Source organism: Hippocampus bargibanti, linkage group LG06 (assembly GCF_051943395.1).
Source record: "Hippocampus bargibanti isolate YZ-2025 linkage group LG06, ASM5194339v1, whole genome shotgun sequence".
Lineage (NCBI taxonomy): Eukaryota > Metazoa > Chordata > Actinopteri > Syngnathiformes > Syngnathidae > Hippocampus > Hippocampus bargibanti.
In genome coordinates this window covers 12490953-12512500 of record NC_142739.1, presented here as the reverse complement: position 1 = coordinate 12512500, position 21548 = coordinate 12490953, and the positions used below count along the sequence as shown (strand labels likewise).

The 21548-nt window shown below is 40.4% G+C and overlaps 2 protein-coding genes across 5 annotated transcripts in view; one reads left to right on the top strand and one right to left on the bottom strand.

Annotated features, from left to right (window-relative positions):
* Positions 1-85, bottom strand: part of LOC148896520 (uncharacterized) — a 4674-nt gene extending 4589 nt beyond the window's left edge. Inside the window, exon 1 of the mRNA XM_088998441.1 lies at positions 1-85. Within this exon, the coding sequence (XP_088854567.1) occupies positions 1-10 (10 nt within the window). The 5' untranslated portion in view covers positions 11-85.
* Positions 86-1556: 1471 nt separating this feature from the next.
* Positions 1557-21153, top strand: nfkbid (nuclear factor of kappa light polypeptide gene enhancer in B-cells inhibitor, delta). Of its 4 annotated transcripts, none has more exons than XM_088999567.1 (12): positions 1557-1792; positions 4341-4477; positions 4571-4604; positions 5763-5947; positions 6026-6222; positions 14542-14647; positions 14734-14880; positions 15390-15441; positions 15831-15988; positions 16440-16556; positions 16636-16800; positions 19032-21153. In XM_088999567.1, the coding sequence occupies exons 2-12, from the start codon at positions 4469-4471 to the stop codon at positions 19101-19103; spliced, it is 1242 nt and encodes a 413-aa protein (XP_088855693.1). In that variant the 5' UTR covers positions 1557-1792; positions 4341-4468; the 3' UTR covers positions 19104-21153. The 4 variants fall into 4 exon arrangements, with proteins under 4 accessions (XP_088855693.1, XP_088855694.1, XP_088855695.1 ...); XM_088999568.1 differs by having other exon boundaries at positions 2628-4477; XM_088999569.1 differs by having other exon boundaries at positions 1736-1792; positions 4377-4477.
* The last annotated feature ends 395 nt before the right edge of the window (positions 21154-21548 follow it).

The window sequence follows — 21548 nt, the reverse complement described above, 5'->3', positions numbered from 1 at the left end:
CTGCGGCCATTTGCCATCCACAAACAAGAAATGATGCATGTGACAAACTGCTGCTCTCTTTTCGATTCTCCTTCAAACGAATGGCTCCCCCTACTTTATTTGTTGCTTGTTCTCCACTCTGACCGACAGAGGACGCTGTCTGTCTGTACAAGTAGACAAGTCAAGTACAGTACCGTATTCTTAACCATACTGGCACTGTTGTGAGTGAGCATGTTGCTTTTTCGAGTGTCAAGTACGAATTCATATTCTTGTGGGGGTAGGGGTGGATCTCTAGTTTAAGTCGATACCGATTCTCCTTTGCTTAAGTACAAGTAAAACCACGCAAGTACAAGTAAAACCACGCAGTCTCTCCTGCACAAAAGGAACATGTGAAAATGTCCCATCTCAACTTTTTAAAGAGAATTTGAGAGACACCTGATAATAATGCAGCCCAGAGAGGCATGGTTGGCCGACACCATGTTGATTGTCAGCGGAAGTGGGCATGCATTGGAGTCATGTCCTCCCTCTTCTTTGTTCCACTATATAGAGACGACCAACAGACATTTCAGGGATGGCTCGCTGGCAAGTGCATTACAATAAACCATCTGTGATGTGATGGATACATGGATTACTCTTTTACAACGCTGTTGTGTAATCTGTCCTTTGCCAACTGCATTAGCTGTACTTGAAGGACAACCGACGATTGATTGAGTGTCTTTTTGTTGTCATATTTTTTGTTATTTAGTTTTTTTTTGTTTTCATTTTAACATGGCGCGGCGAGAGTGGCTGCCTTTACGGCAGGTCCTGTACGTCTGTGTAAGCTCTCAGTCGTACAGGAGTGGTCCATCGATGAGAAGGTTTCTTCAGCCTTCGCCTGTACAAATTTGAAGGTTTCGGACGACCGAAACCTTCAAATTTGTACAGATAACGGCTGAAGAAACCTTCTCATCGGCAGGTCCTGTATTTTGTTTTTCTTTTTTTTTATTTTTGTTTTTCTTCCTTTCCTTTTCTCTTACTTTCATTGCTTTGCTGCTGTGAAATGTAAATTTCTCCACTGAGACTAATAAAGGCGAATCCAATTATGATTATGATGATGATGATGATGATGATGATGATGATGATGATGATGATGATGGTTATTATCCATTCTTCATTAGGGTCGCAGTGGGTGCTGGAGCCTATCCCAGCCGTCTTCGGGCACTAGGCGTGGACATCCTGAATTGGTTGTCAACCAATCGCAGGGCACACAAAGACAAACAACCACTCACTCTCACACTCACACCTAGCGACTATTTGGAGTGTTCAATCTGCCTGCCATGCATGCTTTTGGAATGTGGTAGGAAAACGGATATTATTATTATTATTATTATTATTATTATTATTATTATTATTATTATTAGTAGTAGTAGTAGTAGTAGTAGTAGTAGTAGTAGTAGTAGTAGTAGTAGTAGTAGTCGTCGTCGTCATCGTAGTTTTACAGTTTTATCATTCATTACAGTCATCTTAGTTCAAATTGTATCTTACATTTTTGAGTGTGAGAAATCTATAAACAAATGCACATACAGATAAAGCCCCCCCCCCTCCACATACACACACAAGACGGGGCGTGGATAACACAACACGTGTGTAGGCGGAGAGGCTGGACGTTGTGTTCAATGTGTACAAGCGGTGGGGAGTAGTCAACAATAAGGCAGACAGATTTGAGACAAGCGCATGTCAGGCATCACATGTCTGCACACCGGTCAGGCTGTTGGCCATTCCTTCAAAAAACAACCAAGACGAAGAGACCTAAGGAATATGCACTTTGAAAAAGGTGAGTCCATTTCAATCACTTTTTCCATTCATGTTTATTCATAAATGGACATCGCAAATGTCAGTGTGATTGTTGATGCTATGATCAATCCCTTACTCTTTGCTTTCCTTACTTATCACGTTGTAGAGAGGACACTAGGCCTAGACAGACATTCTGTGTTTGCATGTGCTGCTGGTGTTTGCCTGAGCAAGAACACAGATTATCTGTCTTTTTTTAATACACATTTCTATGCTCTCTGATTCTGTTTGACCACAAAATGAGGAAATTGGCACAGTGCTGCATGTTTCTTTCGTTTGTGCTGTGAGGGGGGTGCACAACAGAGAAAGATCATTGGAATCCCCGTCTTTCCTCCCACGCACACGACTCACTATCCAGGACTTTGCGCCGACCGTATTTGAAAATAGCAAAGGGTAACCCAAGACGAGGCCAAGATAACGCTATGAGTCCCAATTATATGGACAAACAAATTAACACAACTGGCTGTTACACCCACAGTTGGATGTCAATCTCACAAACAATTCGACAAAAATAATTTATCTGGCATTAAGATTCAAGGTGAGTTAAAATGACTCATTATTTAATTATTTAGGTAAGTATTTGTAATTGACTGGTGGCCAGTGTAGTCTGTGTTTGTCTTTTCGCCAAAGTCAGCACACAAATAGTAGGATTTGTGTGGCAAATTTGGATACTTGCCACACAAAAGCAGCATAAAAAATATGACGGATGCCTGAGGACTTATTACATTATGCATGACACCCCCAACTGACTTCTCTCAGCTGCACCGGACCGGAATGAGTGACCTCTTGAAATGTCACTTTTTTGTTTTGTTTTCTAGACTGCAACCTGTTGACATTTCTACATAAAGATCAAGTGTCTCGCAGTGGGTAATGTGTAGAATCACATCAACACAAACAGGAAATGTATTAGTCTTTTCAATTGACCTTTTGGGAATACATAACCCAACTGCATAAGGACTTATAGTAAATTTGGAGCTAGAAGCAGCAACTGATTTAACAAACGATTTGCTGTTTTTGATTTTCTTATATTTGAGGACACAGTGAGAAATAAAAGACAAGCATCAACATCAGTGGTGGACTGAGCAAATTATATGAACAAAGAAATACTTGCAGGATTACAGTGAAAAAAAAAACACAGCAAAGCAATACAACAAATTTTAATTAAATATAAACGTGTCGGGGTTGCACAAAGATACAATGATTCGAAAAAGACTGACACAAACCAGGGAACTAAATACAAGCAAAGTGACAAAACAACAAGAAACACCTGGACAAGCCACATAGGGTTGAGGGACCTGATTGGACAAACACAAGGGACCCATTTGGCGAGAACAGGTGGAGACAAAACCAACAAAACCAAATGTAATGTAATCTAAACAAAAAACATAACAACTGGGATCGTCAAAAATATGGAGCAAAAAAAGTGTGTCAGGTCATGCAGTGGAAATGTTTGTCCTGTAATGGGTGAATTTTCCTTTGGTACTCACCTGTCAAAGCAAACCAGAGCATCACATCATGATAAAACATTTCGTTTAAAGAGGTCATTAATAAATTTCATTGTGCAAGAGCGTGTATGGATCGATGATATGATTAGAGTTCTATCTATAGCTCTGTAAGATTCACCACCAAACTCAACCACTACTTTTCTGCCTGCTTTTTGACACTGCAATGAAAGTCATTTCAGGAAGTAAATTCAGCTTTTTAACGATTCGTAAATAAAACCACTCCTTTCTCATCAACACCGTGAAGCAGTAATTCATGCCTTTGTCACATCTCGGCTCAATTGCTGTAATGCGCTTTACTTTGGAGTCAGCCAATCCTCCATAAAGTGTCTCCAGCTGGTTCAGAATGCTGCTTCTCGCCTCTTGACTGGTACTCGTAAGAGGGAGCACATCACTCCTACTTTGGCAACCCTTCACTGGCTCCCTATACATTTTTGAGTTCTTTTCAAGATCATGTTATTTGTTTTCAAATATTTAAATTGCCTCACACCTCCTCACCTCTCCAAGCTCATACAACCCTACACACCTTCCCAACGCCTCAGGTCTACTGACCAGCAATTATTAGATGTGCTGTGGCTGGTCCCACTCTCTGACCTGACACTGAACATTCGGCAATCCCCCTCGCTGCCCATCTTTGAAACCTGTCTCAAAACTCACTATTCTTTGGCATTTGACTCAGAATGATTCAGACTTGATCTAAGTTTTATTCCCTGGTGCTTTCTGCCATCTTTGTGACTGCTTTATTTCCTCTAAATGGCAATTGTCCATGTTAAGTGCTTTGTTACAACTTCAGCTGTTGTTTAGGCGCGATAAATCAATATACAGTAAAGTCTCGTTATATCGATATCGGATATATCGATAGTCCCGGTTATATCGATACTATTTCTATGCACGCACGGAGAAAATTACATGCAAACAGGGTCGTATATATCGATAGTCCCGGTTATATCGATATTTTTTCGGACTCCCTTGAATATCGATATAACAAGACTTTACTGTATGTATATTGTATCGTATTGTTACTGACAGCGCCAAAGGAGAAGCCATGCTACAATCTCCCCACAGTGAAAAAACTTTTGGAACAAAAGAGGAAGTGAGAGACATTCTTGGGGCTTCCCTCCTACCCTCGAAACACAACTGGTCTCATCGGTCACAACATGCTGACTGTAAGAAAGACACCTCACAGCATAGCAGTTCATATTCCAGTATTGTGTACCGTCTTATATGAGATCCCTTTTTTTCTGTCATTCTTCTCACAGAACCTGCAGGCTCCAGAAGACCTGACCTGTGCAGGTAAGACTGGCAAGTCCTGATGGAGAGTATCCCAAATTTCTCATATACAATGATGACTTCATTTTCTGGTGTTCGATGTGAACGTATTCATTAAACATCTAAATTCAGTGTACTGTTTCTGGAAATCTCTTGAACCAATGAGGAAAATAAAGCCACTAAAAAGCCTCATCATTTGTTGATTTGTTAATTTTACGATCAACTGTAAAAAGTGTTTAAAAACTTTAGAAAGAAGTAGGAGTTCATCGTCACAATTAAATTAGATCCAACATTCGGTCCGACTCATTCAAACAGTTATTCCCAGCTCATGTTGGACGGCACATGAGTTTGAGAGTGTGAGAGATAGATGAATAAATAAATAAATAAATAAATAAATAATCATAATCACATTTGTAATCGTAATCGTAATTATAACCATGATCACAATTCCAATCACAATACTACTACTACTGTACTACTACTACTACTACTACTACTACTACTACTACTACTACTACTACTACTACTACTACGACTAATAATAATAATAATAATAATACTAATAATAATAATAATACATTTCATTTATAAGCGAATAATTGAAAGAGTTATTTTTTTTTATACGCAGTGTGCAAAAAGTACAGTTCAAAATAAAAGTAAAGGATTGTATTTGGATCGACTCAGTGGTATTATCATTCAATTCGATATGGTACTCAATCATCGTAGTGTGCAATGACTTTTTTGTTGTTAATTTACATACATTTTAATGAACCTATCAGTGCTACATGTGCCATTTCCTTTGTAGACATATATATGAAATTGAAGATGATTCAATATGTATCTGGCTATATTTTAAAGTGGAACGATTCAATGCACTTGCATCAATTAAAAAATATTTCCCGATACAAATAGTTTTTTCTTCTATCTCTATTTCTGAAACACGTGCATCGGCGCACTGAAGGTTTGAAAAAAACGGAGACTCAGCAACGTTTCTGACTATTTCAAATATAATAATGATTATGATGATGATGTGTGAGGTGCATGAAGTTGTCGCATGTCAGAGGTTTGTTCTCCACGTGTAAAATTCCTCACAATGAATAACAAGTGGCCAAATGTGAAGAGCAGCAACCCCCCCGTCTGCTATTACAGCACTGAACTTCGGCTTGTCTGTCTCTTATTCAGGCGCATCAACCAACTATACAGACAGGTCGATTATGAGATGTGAGCAGTGGGCTCCGTTGCATGAGTCTGCTCTCTCTTATGACCCTCATCAACCTGGACCAAGCATCCCTATGAGCTATGACGTCCCAATGGATTCAAATTTCAACTCTCAGAAGCAGTTTCAAGGATTTACGTCACAGTCTTATGTGAGGGATTTTTTTTCTAAAGCCGGACTGGATTGTAAAAGCATTTCCATGAGTAATTTCAATTCAACTTTGAGACAGTGTTCTTTTGAGCAGGAGTGTCTGATGGAAGCAGCAGATCAGAGTGCGGCTTTTACTTGGCCCACTCTCGAACCAAGTCAGGACCCTCGTTCTACTGTCGGGTCTTGGATGAATGCTGGCATACTAGAGAAGGCCAGAATGCTGATGAGAGATATGGACTACGATAGAATTATTGGCCAAGATGAGGACGGAGACACGTGAGTGGTCATCTGTGTGTGTGTGTGTGTGTGCGTGCGTGTGCGTGTGCATGTGCGTGTGTGTGTGTATACGGTTAACTTGGGATTTGAACTTGGCATTCAACATTTAGAGGACTTTTGGAGGACTGTTGTGTGTTTTGAACCATAGGAAATTGTGTGATTCAAAGAAACAAAGTATTTGTCAAATCTTTCGGCTTTTCCCTTCAGGGGTCGCCACAGCGAATCAATGTCCTTCATCTATCCCGGTTTTGTCAAATTATACTTTAATTATACGTTTTTTTTCAAGCTCTGCAGATACCACTTCATTCTTCCAGTTTTGCAGCTTCAGTAAATCAGTTTTTTTTTGGGGGGGGAGACTGGGGGGTATATTCATTTAAAAATATCTCTCCATCCATTTTCTGATCCGCTTTTCCTCACAAGGGGAGGCGGGATAATAATAAATACAGCATGATCGGTGCATATATAGCTGGAAAGATGCGTTAATTCGTGTTGTGGTGTTTTTGGAGTTGTAACTTCTTTTGTTTGTTTTGTTTAGGCAAGAACTTTTTTGATTAGCTTAGCTGCGCTCCATCCCTAGCTAAACTTTAGAGCAATGCACTCCAACTGTGTGAGAACATGTTATCCAGCTTCTCGGAGATTGCACCATCATTCGGGACACTGCTTTGCGGCAATGGAAGGGAGCACGGGGGGCGGGGGTGGTTTGTAGCCTTGACACAGTTTTTTTTTCTTCATTTAAAAAAAAGACCACTGTCAGATGAAAAAAAACTTAAACTGATTTCAACTAATAAGAAGTGAAGAAGAATGTCATCCTGCTTACCATCACTTTGCTTTTCTCCAAATTAAAAATTTTGCACCTCCAGCATACAAGTCAAGTGATAGTCTCCTTACACCACAGGTTTCAGAATCAAGGTCCGGGGGCCAAATCTAGCCAGCCATATCCTATTATTCGGCCCACGAAAGCAAATCAAACTTGTGAAATTCCATGATGCTTGCTAAAGTCCGAACCAAATTTTCAAATTGTCATATGTAAACCACAATAAGGTCATTATTTTTTATTTCAAATTGGAAAACTAGTTATTCGTAATTTGTTGTGCGCTCCACGTGTAATATGTGGTGGGGATGATACATTCTAATGGCTTCACCAAATTTATAACGGCCCCCAAAAGGAAACCGTAACTACAACGTGGCCCGCTGCAAAAAATAAGTTTGACACCCTTGTCTTATGGCATCAACATGAGCCTCTTTGCCTCCATCAGTAGGCAACATGGATGAATGTTAAACACTATCAAAGGGTTTATAATCAAAAAATATTCCCTTATATACAGATGAACAACCACTTACAAAACAAATACTGGTACATGTACCGAATAAATAATAACAGGATTTAAAATGCAACAATGAAAGAGCATAATACTGCTTCTAAGATTAAATTAGATCTCGACACGTGCTTTGGTGTTTTTATAACTTCCATAGGCTGCTGTCCATTATCAAGACAAACAACAAAGTCATCTTAACTGCATGCTAACTTTCCTGTATGTCCCTCGGTCAAGGATGACGGCTCGTACCGATGTCCAAAACGTTTGTTGTGGAACACCGTGAAAACTAAAGGACATTTCAGACAACAATTAAAATTACCGCAATCTCTTTGACAAAAAATAAATAGGCAAATACTGTAAATAACGTACCGTGTGCACCTTGTAAACCGAAAGTTGACAAACTGTAATGCCGGAATTTGTCTTGTTCTGTCTCTAGCCCAACGATTTCTCTCGCACATTGAAACACATAACACCAACCAGAAGTGATCCATGACAAAAGATTCAAAATAAAAAATTTCGAAGGATTGTAAGAAAAATAAATATGAAGGTTCACAAAGAAACAAACACCTTTCCAAAACAGGTCCAAATAAATTCTATTTTTGTTGTCATGGCAACCAATTACAGTGGGACCTCGGTTTACGAACCCCTTGGCTTACGAACTTTTCAGTTTACATTTATGAAACATTTATGTTACATTTGTAAAAAAATTACCTTGGCATACGAACTATTTTTCGGGATACACACCGAGCTGCCACAATGAGTGATGTGTCGTTCGTGAACAAGCCCGTTCTCCAAACAAGGAAATGGCAGTGGACTTTTTTTGTCCTCTATTCCCCGCCTCCAGCCGTCGGTTAAAGCCACGTGATTGGTCAAGAATGCAGCAGTGGAGGATGGGGTTACAGACAGAGAGAGAGTGAGGCCATTCTCCAAAAAACAAAATGGCATCTTCGGTTAAAGCCACGTGATTGGTCAAGAACCCAGCAGTGTGTGTGTGTGTGTGGGGGGGGGGTTAAACATTAAAGAGACAGGCAGACAGAGAGAGAGTGAGAAAACACACACACAAAAGGGAGAGGACAGAGCTTGAAAAAAAAGTAAAAAAACAAAAACAAGTAAAATGGTGAGAAAATGGATAGAAATCAGTGAAATGTGGACCCATTTCAACTTTGATAGTTCAAAAGCAGAGTGTAGACTGGAAGGTTAAATATCCCATCAATCAGGCTTCACAAATAACCCGCACAAGTCATCTGTACACTTGATGCAAAAAGCTATCAACCCAGCTAAGCAGATCACAATTGATGACAACTCGATACAATTATCACAGAGAAAGCACCTACAAGGGATCATTCCTCAAGATGGTGAAAGACACCTACGTTCCTCATCAAGTGTTTAATGCTGAGGAAACCGGACACTCCATTCCATCAGGCCATTAACACAATAATCACAAAGGTAAATAAAATGACTTTATTGTAAAGTACAGTTTATTTCTTTAATCATAATACTATAGCACATTTATTATACATAAAATAAGGTATATTTTGTCTAGTTTTAAGGCTTAGAAAATTAGAAAGTAGAAAATTATGTTTTATGGGGACCTGGGAACGGATTTTTCTCATTTTAATGATATACTATGGGAAATTAATTTTTGGGATACACACTTTTCGCCTTACACACTCTCTCTGGGAACCAATTAAGTTCGTAAGCCAAGGTGCCACTGTACTCAATATTGGCGCCAGTTACACTTCCCTTGCTGCCACAGTAGCAACTTGTGGAAAGCAGACTCCCAGATTTGTGATTGTTGAGAAGCGCATTTCACTCCACTACACGGGACTTACTTTTATGTATGCATGTAGATTACAAATCTCCCCTTTCTTCAAACATGTGATGTTGTTTTTTTTCTTTTGAATATAATGTTGAGCTTGTTACTCTTCACTGTGATACGATTAACATAATGCGATGGTATAAAATCACAAGTTCCCATCTGAGTTTTTTCATTGAGCAAAACATAAAGTGCCCTATGAGCTCATAGAAACATCTGATAAAAAACCGTTGTGCACTGTTTGATGAATGACTCTTTATTTTGACACTCTGCTAAACAGTCTGTGTGTTGAGACAAAAGTCCTTGAGTCATAAGTGGAAAATATTCAGCTCTTACAAGAAACAGTGTCAAATGAATCTGTTGAAAGGCTTCCCACACATTTACAGTCAGTTGTCACAAATAAAAAGTCACTCTGCGAAGTAATTGGAAATTCCAAGTTTTGATTATGATGTTGATTTTTTTTTCATACATATGACGATGATGATTTCACAATGGTAGAACCTTGTGCTCGTGTTCAGCTCATCTACCTCACAGTTCTGATGTTCGGAGTTCCTATCTCAGCCACAGACTTACTATTGTAGACTTGCATGTTCTCCATGCGCTTGTGTGTGCGCTTCCTTCTGCATTCCCAAAACATATACGACTTGAAAACTAACCAATTTGATCATCTAAACCAGAGGTCCCCAACCCCCGGGCAGGTGGGGCCGTGCCTGACCTGTCATCATGGAAATATCAAATGAAAAAATAAATTAAACAGTTATATTTATTGAGTGATTTGTACTTTAAAGTTCTTTTCCATTTAACTTCACCATTTTTGGATTTTATTTTTTTTTTTTTTTTTTTCAAAATCGAGCGGTGAGGCAACAGCTGGCTGAGCTTCACCATGGATTGAACAATGACTATGCTAACTGTGCTGGCTTGCTCTGCAGTGAAACTGCATTGCTGTCCCTCTGCATATTAAAGTGTTCAAACAGTCTTAGTATATGAACTAAATTTCTACAGTTTAGATGGTGTATATGATATAAAGTCACTTTAATGTAGCCACAAGGGGGCACAAGCCAGTGTCTTATTGTGCCGGTCCCAAGCCCGGATAAATACAGAGGGTTGTGCCAGGAAGGGCATCCGACGTAAAAAATGTTGCCAAAACAAATATGCGAATCAAACCTCTGAATCCCATACCGGATCGGTCGAGGCCCGGGTTAACAACGGCCACCATTGGTACTGTTGACCTTCAGGGTGCCAGTGGAAAATTGACTATTGTTGGTCGAAGAAGGAGAGGAGGAAAAGAGAGAAATGGAACGCCAAGAGTATAGAACTAAGAGTCAGAACTTTGAATGTAGGAACAATGACAGGTAAAGGTCGAGAGCTGGTTGACATTGGATTGGATTGGATTTGCCTTTATTAGTCTCACAGTGGAGAAATTTACATTTCACAGCAGCAAAGTGATGAAAGGAATGAAAGTAGAAAAAAGAAATACATGAGCATGACATGATGCAGAGAAGTAAGGTAGACATACTGTGTGTCCAGGACACCAGGTGGAAAGGGAGCAAGGCTAGAAGCTTAGGGTCAGGGTTTAAGTTGTTCTATCATGGTGAAGACAGAAAGAGAAATGGAGTTGGGGTTATCTTAAAAGAGGAGTTTGTTAGGAATGTCTTAGAAGTAAAAAGAATATCAGATAGAATGATGAGTCTGAAACTAGAAATTGAAGGGGTGATGTTCAATGTTGTTTGTGGGTATGCCCCACAAGTAGGATGTGAGCTGGCGGAGAAGGAGAAATTTTGGTTGTACTTTGATGAAGTCATACAGAACCTCCCGAGAAGTGAGAGGGTTGTCATTGGTGGAGACTTCAATTGACATGCTGGGGCAGGAAACAAAGAAGATGAGGTGATGGGCAGGTTTGGACTCCAGATGAGGAACGCTGAAGGACAGATGGTGGTTGACTTTGCTAAGAGAATGTGGCTATTGTGAATACTTCCTTTCAGAAGAGACAGGAACATAGGGTGACCTATAAGAGTGGAGGCAGAAGTAGACAGGTAGACTACATTTTGTGTCAATGGCGCCATCTAAAGGAACTCAGTGACTGCAAAGTAGTGGTTGGTGAGAGTGTAGCCAGACAGCCTAGATTGGTGGTGTGTAGAATGACGCTGGCAGTGAGGAAGATGAAAAAACCAAAGGCTGAAGTGAGGACAAAATGGTGGAAGTTGAAAAAGAAAGAGTATTGCATGACATTTAGGAAGGAGGTAAGACTGGGTGAGCAAGAGGTCCTTCCAGATGACTGGCAAACTACAGCGAACATAATCAGAGACACAGGTCGGAAAGTACTTGGTGTATCGAGTGGAAGAAAGGTAGATAGGGAGACTTGGTGGATGAATGGGGAGGTGCAGGAGTGTATACAGAGAAAGAGGTTAGCAAAGAAGAAGTGGGACACTGAGAGGACGGGCGAGAGTAGACAGCAGTACAAGGAGATGCAGCGCACGGTTAAAGTAAAGGTGGCAAAGGCCAAACAAGAGGCCTATGATGATTTGTATGCTCGGCTGGACAGCAAGTAGGTGAGATTGATCTTTACAGGCTGGCGAGACAGGGAGACAAAGATGGTAAGGACCTGCAGCAGGTTCGAGTGATTAAGGATAGAGATGGCAATGTATTAACAGGTGCCAGTAGTGTGATGGCAAGATAGAAAGAGTACTTTGAAGAATTGATGAATGAGGAAAATGAGAAAGGACAAAGAGTAGAAGACGTGACTGTTGTGGACCAAGACGTAGCAAGCATTAGCAAGGATGAAGTGAGGAGGGCGCTGAAGAGGGTGAAGCGGGGAAAGGCATTCGGGCCGGATGATTTACCAATCGAGGTATGGAAGTGTCTTGGAGAGGTGGCGGTGGTGTTCCTGACTGGGTTATTCAACAAGATCTTAGGTGGTGAACAGATGGCTGAAGAATGGAGACGAAGTGTACTCGTGCCCATTTTTAAGAACAAAGGAGATGTGCAGAGTTGTACTAACTACAGAGGAATAAAGTTGATGAGCCATACAATGAAGCTCAGGGAAAGAGTAGTTGAAGCAAGACTAAGAGCAGAAGTGAACATTTGTGAGCAGCAATATGGCTTCATGCCAAAAAAAGAGTACGACAGATGCAGTGTTTGCTTTAAGAATGCTGATAGAGAAGTACAGAGAAGGTCAGAAGGAATTGTATAGTGTCTTTGTAGATCTGGAGAAAGCGTACGACAGGGTACCCAGAGAAGAGCGGTGGTATTGCATGAGGAAGTCTGGACTGACAGAAAAGTATGTCAGAGCGGTGCAAGACATGTATCATGACTGTAAGACAGTTGTGAGGTGTGCTGTCGGTATGACTGAGGAATTCAAGGTGGAGGTGGGACTCCACCAGGGGTCAGCTCTGAGCCCCTTCTTATTTGCTATGGTGATGGACAGGCTGACAGACGATGTTAGACAAGAATCTCCTTGGACCATGATGTTTGCAGATGACATTGTGATCTGTAGCGAGAACGGGGAACAGGTGCCGGAGAAACTAGAGATGTGGAGATATGCTCTGGAAAGAAGAGGAATGAAGATCAGTCGCAACAAGACGGAATATGTGTGTGTGAATGCGAGAGATCCAAGTACAAGAGTGATGCTACAGGGGGAAGAGATAAAGAAGGTGGAGGATTTTAAGTACTTGGGGTCAACTGTCCAGAGCAATGGAGAGTGTGGAAAAGAGGTGAAGAAGCGTGTCCAGGCAGGCTGGAGCGGCTGGAGAAAAATGTCAGGTGTTATGTGTGATAGGAGGGTTTCAGCTCGGATGAAAGGAAAAGTGTATAAAACAGTGGTGAGACCAGCCATGATGTTTGGACTGGGGACAGTGCCACTGAAGAAAAGACATGAAGCAGAGCTGGAGGTAGCAGAGCTGAAGATGTTGAGGTTTTCTTTGGGAGTGACCAGGTTGGATAGGATCAGGAATGAGTACATTAGAGGGACAACTCATATTAGAGGCTTTGGAGAGAAAGTCAGAGAGGCCAGACTGAGATGGTTTGGATATGTCCAGAGGAGAGAGAGTGACTATATCGGGAGAAGGATGCTGAGTCTTGAACTGCCAGGCAGGAGACCGAGAGGAAGACCGAAGAGGAGGTTTATGGATGTGGTCAAAGAGGACATGAAGGTAGCTGGTGTGAGAGAAGAGGATGCACAAAACCGGGATAGATGGAGGACATTGATTCGCTGTGGCGACCCCTGAAGGGAAAAGCCAAAAGGAAAAGAAGAAGATATGATGTAAAGTCACTTTACATTATAAACACTGTACTATAGTGGTTATTTTATTTTATTTTTATCAAAGCTTTGTGCATACGTGAGGCACACAGTTCTCCTTCCTCATGACAGGGGGCGCTGGTGATTCCAGAGATTCTTCTATTTATTATCTGACTCCGAAATATGTTTTATTTTGAAAAATACTCTGCTGATGACGTTGTATAAAAATACACAATGGATTCACCTTTATTATTATATTTAAAAGAAAGAAAAAACAGTTTCAATGCCTGTCGTATCATTTTTTTGTCGTATTTATTCGCCGGTCCGTGAAAATTGTGTCTGACATTAAAATATTGTCTGACACCGTCTCGCAAAAAAGGTTGGGGACCCCTGCTCTAAACTCGGGTGTCAAACTCATTTTTGGCCAAGGGCCACATTGTAGTTACGGTTTCCTCTCGAGGGCCATAATGAATTTGGGGAAACCATGAAAATGTTTCCATCTCCTCCACATAATACATATAGAGCGTGCAAAAAATTAATGAATAACTAGTTTTCAAATCTGAAGTCAGGAAAAATGACTGTTATTGTGGTTTACAGACAACAATTTGAAATTTTGGTTCGGACTTTAGCAAGCATCATGGAATTTCACAAGTTTGATTTGCTTTCGTGGGCCGAAAAAAAATGATTTGGTGGGCCAGATTTGGCCTCCTGGCTTTTACTTTGACACCTGTGATCTAAACTAACCAGTCAGGGCTGCAAAAGTCAAATGGGCTACGCTCCAGCTCGCCTACAACCCTCAACTGGACATACGTTAAAGATAACAGATAGGTTTGATAATTCCATGACAAAATGTTTATATTGTGTTTTTTTCATCAGTCGTATTCAAAAACTTACAATATGTCATACAATATGCATTCTTGCCTAATTTATTTTTCGTTGGTTTGATTTGTCAGCATCCTGCATATCTACACAGCGAAAGGTCTCAGGGAGTGGGCCTTCGCTGCAGCAGAGAAGCTGAAGGAATTCGAGAAGCTTGATGCTAAAGAGCACAAAGGCAAAGTATGGAATTTTTTTATCCGGACCTATATTTCAATCGTGAGCATGCATGATGAATGATTATATCATTTGTTTGGTTGTATTGACAGACTGCCTTGATGGTGGCGGTGGTAGCAAACCAGCCAGACATTGTTAAAGATCTGCTGTCGTTTGGCGCTGACGTTAATGCTTGTGATGTTAAAGGACAAAGTGCTATTCATCTGGCCGCTCACAATAGCTTACCAAGGATATTGCAGGTATGGGACTGAACCACTTTGGAGTGATGCTTGGTGAAAAATGTGTTGTGTACTAAAATGTTGAAAGTTGTGAGTTTTCATTAATATAAGTGATGGTGAAAATGATTGGACGTGTTCCTTATTACTGCGCCTACTACTCAAAATGAGCTGGAATAGTGTACAACCCTTGAGAATAAGAGTCTCGCGATAATGGATAAATGTTTCTCTATTCTTACCCCCCCCCCCCCCCCCCCCCAAAAAAAAAAAAAAGATGATTTTTTTTTATATCTGTACATTCTCAGTCACCTAGGTCAAGGTAATGCACAATATTTCAATCAAGAACTACAGTATTCCTATTTGTTAAAGAAATTTCAACTTAATCCAAAAAGTCTTCTTCAGTTCGACATTTTTGTGAGAAAGTCGCTCTATTTATTCTTTTTGCGATAATGGACATAGCAAGCTAGTACTCGAAGCATGTTTGTATTGGATCTAGTGCTTGCAATATAAATAAATTACATTTTACTTTCCAGATGATTCTTATAAACAGACCCGCTGTCAACCTCGAGGCCAGAGACTTTGAAGGTAATGGCTCACTATATAAGGACACAATAGGGTTGTGTAAAATATTCAATTTAATTGTGAAATAGTAAAGTTCCCTCTGTATATAAAAACATATGATGACATTGTCACAATTACTTTCATAGTGATGGGCTAGTAAACATGAAGAATAAGTCCGTGTGAAGAAACTCATATGGGCCCCCCTTTGCAGTGCACATTTCACCATCAATAAATTTGATTTCTAGTTTAATGGTTTTTCAATAAATGTTTTACATCACACATAAGTTTAAGAAAAAAAATAATCTGTGTTTTTCCTTTTTTTAGTGGATGTATTCTTTTCGTCTTCATTTGTACCGAATACAATCTATGTAGTTGTTCTTATTACGAATGTTATCTTATCATTTTTGTCTTAGGTATGACCCCCCTACATTGTGCGGTCATTTCTCATTGTGTCACCATGAAGGCTTTGTTTGCCAACGGGATGGCGGATGCTACCCTGCAGTCCAAAGCTGCAGAGAAGCTTTCCTGTGTGCAGATGCTTCTCAATGCGGGTGCCTCGCCACTCAGCCAGGTGGAGTACAAATGTACAACTGTGGCAATTACCTCTCTCTCTCTCTCTCTCTCTCTCTCTCTCTCTCTCTCTCTCTCTCTCTCTCTCTCTCTTTCTCCCACACCACATTGTCAGGTTGGGAGGCTAGGGTTACGCAGTACTTCTTCTACAGGGGGAAATGGAGTCGCTGACTGCTGACAGTAGTTGCGAGACCTGTTGTAGCTCAATATTAATTCACGTATAAGGCGCACCGGCGTAAAAGGCGCAGGGTCATCTTTTGAAGAAAATTAAGACTTTTGTGTGTGCTTTATATACCGGAAAATACGTAGGTATCTGTGTTTCCTCCAGTGGGCATTGTAGTAGAAAGGGGAAATACCACATCCAACCGCAATGATGTCATCACTTTTACTTTCTTTCGAGTCATATTTGCATATTCTAGCAAAACACCACACTCCTAATCTGCACATTTCAGGAAATCAAAAGCAGCAAGACAGTGTTGCACTTGGCTGTGAAGGAGGGGAATGTTGTTTTGGTTCACTATCTGCTCAACATCCCCATGCACAATGTAAAAGACTTTGTCAACATGAAAGTGAGTTTACTGCGTTTGGTTTCATTGTGTAAAATCATTTTGTGGAAAGTGTGTCTCAATGCCCAATATCTGCCCCAAGGCACATGGCCACACGGCTTTGCACATGGCGGCCTGTCTACATGGTAACCCCCGGCAGGAGTTGATCCTACAACTCCTGCTGAGTAGAGGAGCTGATCCAAGCATCCGCAACATGGAGAACACCCTACCGGCACATCTTCTCCAGGGTGGCCTGCAAGGCGAGCAGGTGAGCTACATTCTTCATGAGTTTTTCACGTCCTCATTTTAACTTTTATTTATCATTTGTTTTTTCCTCCTCTGGGAATTATCTGGGCTATCAAACGTACCCTCCAGGTCTACATAGACTGGCGTTAACTTTTCCACGTAGGAAATTCGATGAGAAGGTTTCTTCAGCCGTCATCTGTACAAAAGTGAAGGTTTCGGACGTTTCGCCTCCTATCCAAGAGGCTTCGTCAGCGAACTAAAGTCTGACTGGTCGTATCGGCCCCATTTATATATCCCTAATGTCCAGACCTAGTGGCGCCGGACACAGCTATGATAGGTCCCTACTCTCAGGTTGGGGGGGGCGCGGGACCCCCCCCTGTGGCCCCACTGATTGTTCCTACATTCCTGACTAACGATTGGCCTATTACCCCCACTCCCCCCGGTATCACCTCATCAGCATAACGACCCTCATCAGCATTGCGAAAGTTGCCTAACCTGTTTTGCCTGAGCAGGCTATTGTATGAACGATCCAAATTGAACCTCACACCACTAGACCGGTTTAATGAAGGATTTTGTTGTTTTATAAGAATCGCCTCTTTTACCCCCCTTTCAAACCATCTATGTTCTTTCACTAAGATTTTAACCTCATTGTCGTCAAAAGTCGTTCGACTGAGAGCTTACACACACGTAGGAAATTCATTTGCTCAAACTGCAAAATGTAGCAAGTCATTGTGAATGCAATGAAAATGACATTGCTCTGATAGAGATTACAGATGGATAGTTACTAGGGCATGTCAACCTTCCGTTGCGTCCTTTGAGTGTCGTATTAGAAAAAGGAACTGCCCGGATAAAATCCAACCCACTGATGTCATCTCTTTCATTTCGTGTCTGGTCATCACTTTGTTGTCGTGTTCATATGATTTGGTTATGTTTTCACAAACACATGTATTTTATTGTGATTTTGTGTGCATGACGTGACCCTTAATAATTGTGGAAAAAGGATGATACATAGTTTGCTTGCGTGTGTGTGTGTGTGTGTGTGTGTGTGTGTGTGTGTGTGCGTGTGTGCGTGTGTGTGTGTGTGTGTGTGTGTGTGTGTGTGTGTGTGTGTGTGTGTGTGTGTTTCCAAAAAAATGTGGCATGTAAAAGTGCAGTATTAAATGCATTTTTAGTCCGAAACCCAATCAATGAGACATTACAAAAGAGAATAGAACAAACATGAAGCCAAAGTAATACACCAATGTTGTGGTGACCCTCAAAGCATCCACAAACTTCAAAAATTTAATGGAACAGTTTTTAATCCATTGTCCAAAAAATGAAAGATCATTGCATCACTGCAAAACATGGATATATAGTCATCCAAATAAGTGAAGTGGACTACTTTAACAATGAAACCATAACAATGTCGTTTTTAAAAACATCATTTATATCATTCATTTTTGTCACGCTTCGGTTTGCAATCAACGAGTGGCACTGTCGGGGCGCCGCCTGCAGCTGCACATGTGTTGGTCATTATAATCAGTGGCAGTAAAAACGACCATTCAGGGTCGGTTCATTGTTTAGTTCACCCTTTCAGGTTTGTTTCATCTTATCATGTTTTTTTGTTTGCTACTTTGGACCTTTTTGTTCTGATGACTTTCTTTGAGATTTTGTTCATGCTGACATTATTTAATACAATTTGGGGAATACACTCTTCCCTCCTGGCTACTTTTTTGCGGTCCACCACCACCACCATCACCTTGCAAATCGTGACAATTTTAATTCATAAGCCAATCATTTAATCCATTAAAAACTTGGATATGTAATATTTAAATATAAATAAAAAGTGTACCACAAAATACAAATAGATAAATGGACAGCATTTATCCATTTGTTTGTTTTCTTACTCCCCCCACCCAAAAAAATAGATACATTATTCCAGATTTCATAAATGCCAACAATGCTAATACAGTAAAGTCTCGTTATATCGATATCGGTTATATCGATAGTACTGCTTATTACGATACTATTTCTATGAACGCAAGGAGAAAATTTACATGCCGCAGGATCGGATATATCGATAGTCCGGTTATATCGATATTTTTTCCAACTCCCGAGAATATCGATGTAACGAGACTTTACTGTATGTATTATTTTCTTAATAGGTGGCTCATAAAATGATACTGCATTTCTGTTTTTGCTTATAACATGGACAAATGAAGAAAAGTTCAAGTTGTTGGGATACTTTCACACGCCTCCATGTCTTTCTTTCAGCTGAAATGCTTGCTGAAGAAACAGAGTTCTTCAACTCGCCGACGATTGGTGGCCCCATATGACCAGGAATGATTGAACCTCTTCTGTTAAGAAGGGAATTCTTTCTATGATATCAAGGAGTGAAAGTCTCATCGTAATTCACATTGGATTTTAACTCTTTCAATTATTCACTTATTTGCTGATTTTGAAGAACAGCAAGAGTTGATATTCATTGTGTTTCTAGGCTATTTTCTGTCACTTGTTTGTATTTTTCTCATTTAAAAAAAGCTAAAGCTCTTAAGAACATTTTTAAAGATAAACAGATTGGGCATTTTTTTTTTGCATTTTGAATGATGTCACTGTCACCCGCCACGTCAGCCGCACACGCACAATCGAATGCCATCCAACGAAAGAGTGATGCGAGCTGATAAATGCGAAATGATAAATGGAATGCATGGCTTGATCATTCATTTTGATCATACTATAGTCCCTCAAGACAATTGAATCACCCCCATGCACACACTTTGTGGAAATTCAAGATTGTGTCTAAAATATGCAAACCCAAACAAATGAATATTACTTTTGTAAAAGGCATTTTCTGCTGACATTAGATTGTGTTGGATTGTCTCGGTTACAGGGTTAAACATTCTGGTCTAGGTAAGAACGTTGTAATTTTCCAGAAACTTTGATTTCTGTGAACTGAATGGTCGGACCCGGAAGTGTCTTTCTCATGATCGCATCCACGATGGCTGCTGCTGCTAATTCAATCAGGATATTTATTTATGTTGACATTGCTCATATTGAAAATGAGCTAACTGAAGACTCATTCCTGTTAAGTATGCATCATACTTGTGGATTTAACATGTTTACTGTGTAAAAGTACATTGACTTTTTTTTGTTGTCTAAGAACCAAAGCATGAAAATTTCACACACGCAAAGCACAGTAGTCTCGTATTACTCATTCAACGGCAAAACGAGTCACGGGTGTTTCGGCGTGTTTTCGTGAGCGTCTACATAAATTAGCAGCATGGGGTAAGTGACTTACTCACTGGAAAGTTGTAAAAATGATCACCTTTACTCTTAAGAAATACACAACATTTACTTTCAATGACATTTTGATTGTCGTGACAAGGAGGCCACCATGATAGTCAAATTTGCTTTTGACTGTAATTTCAATGAGCAAACAAAATAAAGGTTGAGATCTTTGACTCGTGTATGTTGTTTTGCATGATATTTCAAATGACCTGAGAATGTAGTTGTTGCTGTTTTGGTAGACTTCTTTACCAACATAGGTGTAAATTCTGTGTCAAAGTCGTAGCCCAACCCTAGTTTACAGATTTGATTTTGAAAAAATGCACTTGCTGTTAGTGGCAGTGGCGGACCGTGCCTCCTAGGCCTTCAGTACTCTCATAAAAGTGCAATATTATTGGCTATTTTTGCTAGCCTCAGAGTTGTCTGACCTTTCTCAATGATGTCCATCTATTCTTGAAAAGTCGGAATTGAAAATGGGTTTAACAGTATATCTGCAACCAAATCAAGTTCTTCTCCTCTTTCAGCCATTGTGGGTTGACAAAACCACTATTCAAATGACACAAAAATATATTTGGTTATGCAGCTCGCTACAGATAAAGTATGCTAGCTCTGGCCAGTATGCCCTTATCACCTAACGGCGAATGATAACATGATTGGCTAGTGACTAGCCAATCATGTAATTAGCCAATCATAGTTTGCAACAATTCTGACGTTTCCAGCGCCTTCCAGCGGGCCTTGTGTTGTCAACTTGAATTTTGATTGGTTAAAGCAACAGTTTCATCAACACTGATTTTTATGCCCCAGTGCCCTAAGAACTGATTGTAAAGGCGTCCAGGTAGATTTCTAACCCTGGTAACAAATGAGGGCTGAAATGTGATTGGTTACATGCTTAAATACGAAAAGACACATCTGGAAGCAGCACAACAAGGGAAACGCAATGTAAGGAAGCTGAAAGACAATTTGGAATTATTTAAGACAAAATATCATGGACAAAATATAATTCACATTAGTCTGTGATTCCGATATACCTAGACCAGCAGAGAAGGCCTTGCAGGCCATGACAGCCCACCACTGGTTACGGGTATACATACATAGTATGACACCGCTTGGCTTAAATAATATGGCACCAACCAAACCTGTATGAGTGCTGCTATGAAGAATTTTTGTAATGCTAAATGCTAAATTTGTTCAGTTTCTGTTTAATACATCTCGATCAGTCTACAGTCTACACTGTTCCTCCCTGCATCTCTGCTACCCTCCTTCGTTTTGGCATCCAACTACCAACTATCATGCAAAAACGGGACAGAATGATCCAACCAAAATTGGACCCTGTGGAACCAGAGGCCACATGGTAATGTTCCTGGCGAGACAAGTGTTGCACCCCCGCCTCCCCTGTTTTGGTCAAGTCAAGCAATTGTGTGACTTTGGGACATCTGTGATCCATCCCTTGAGGGTGGGGTACTGTTATGTTTTTGTTTACATGACATCAGGTTTTCTGGACTCGTG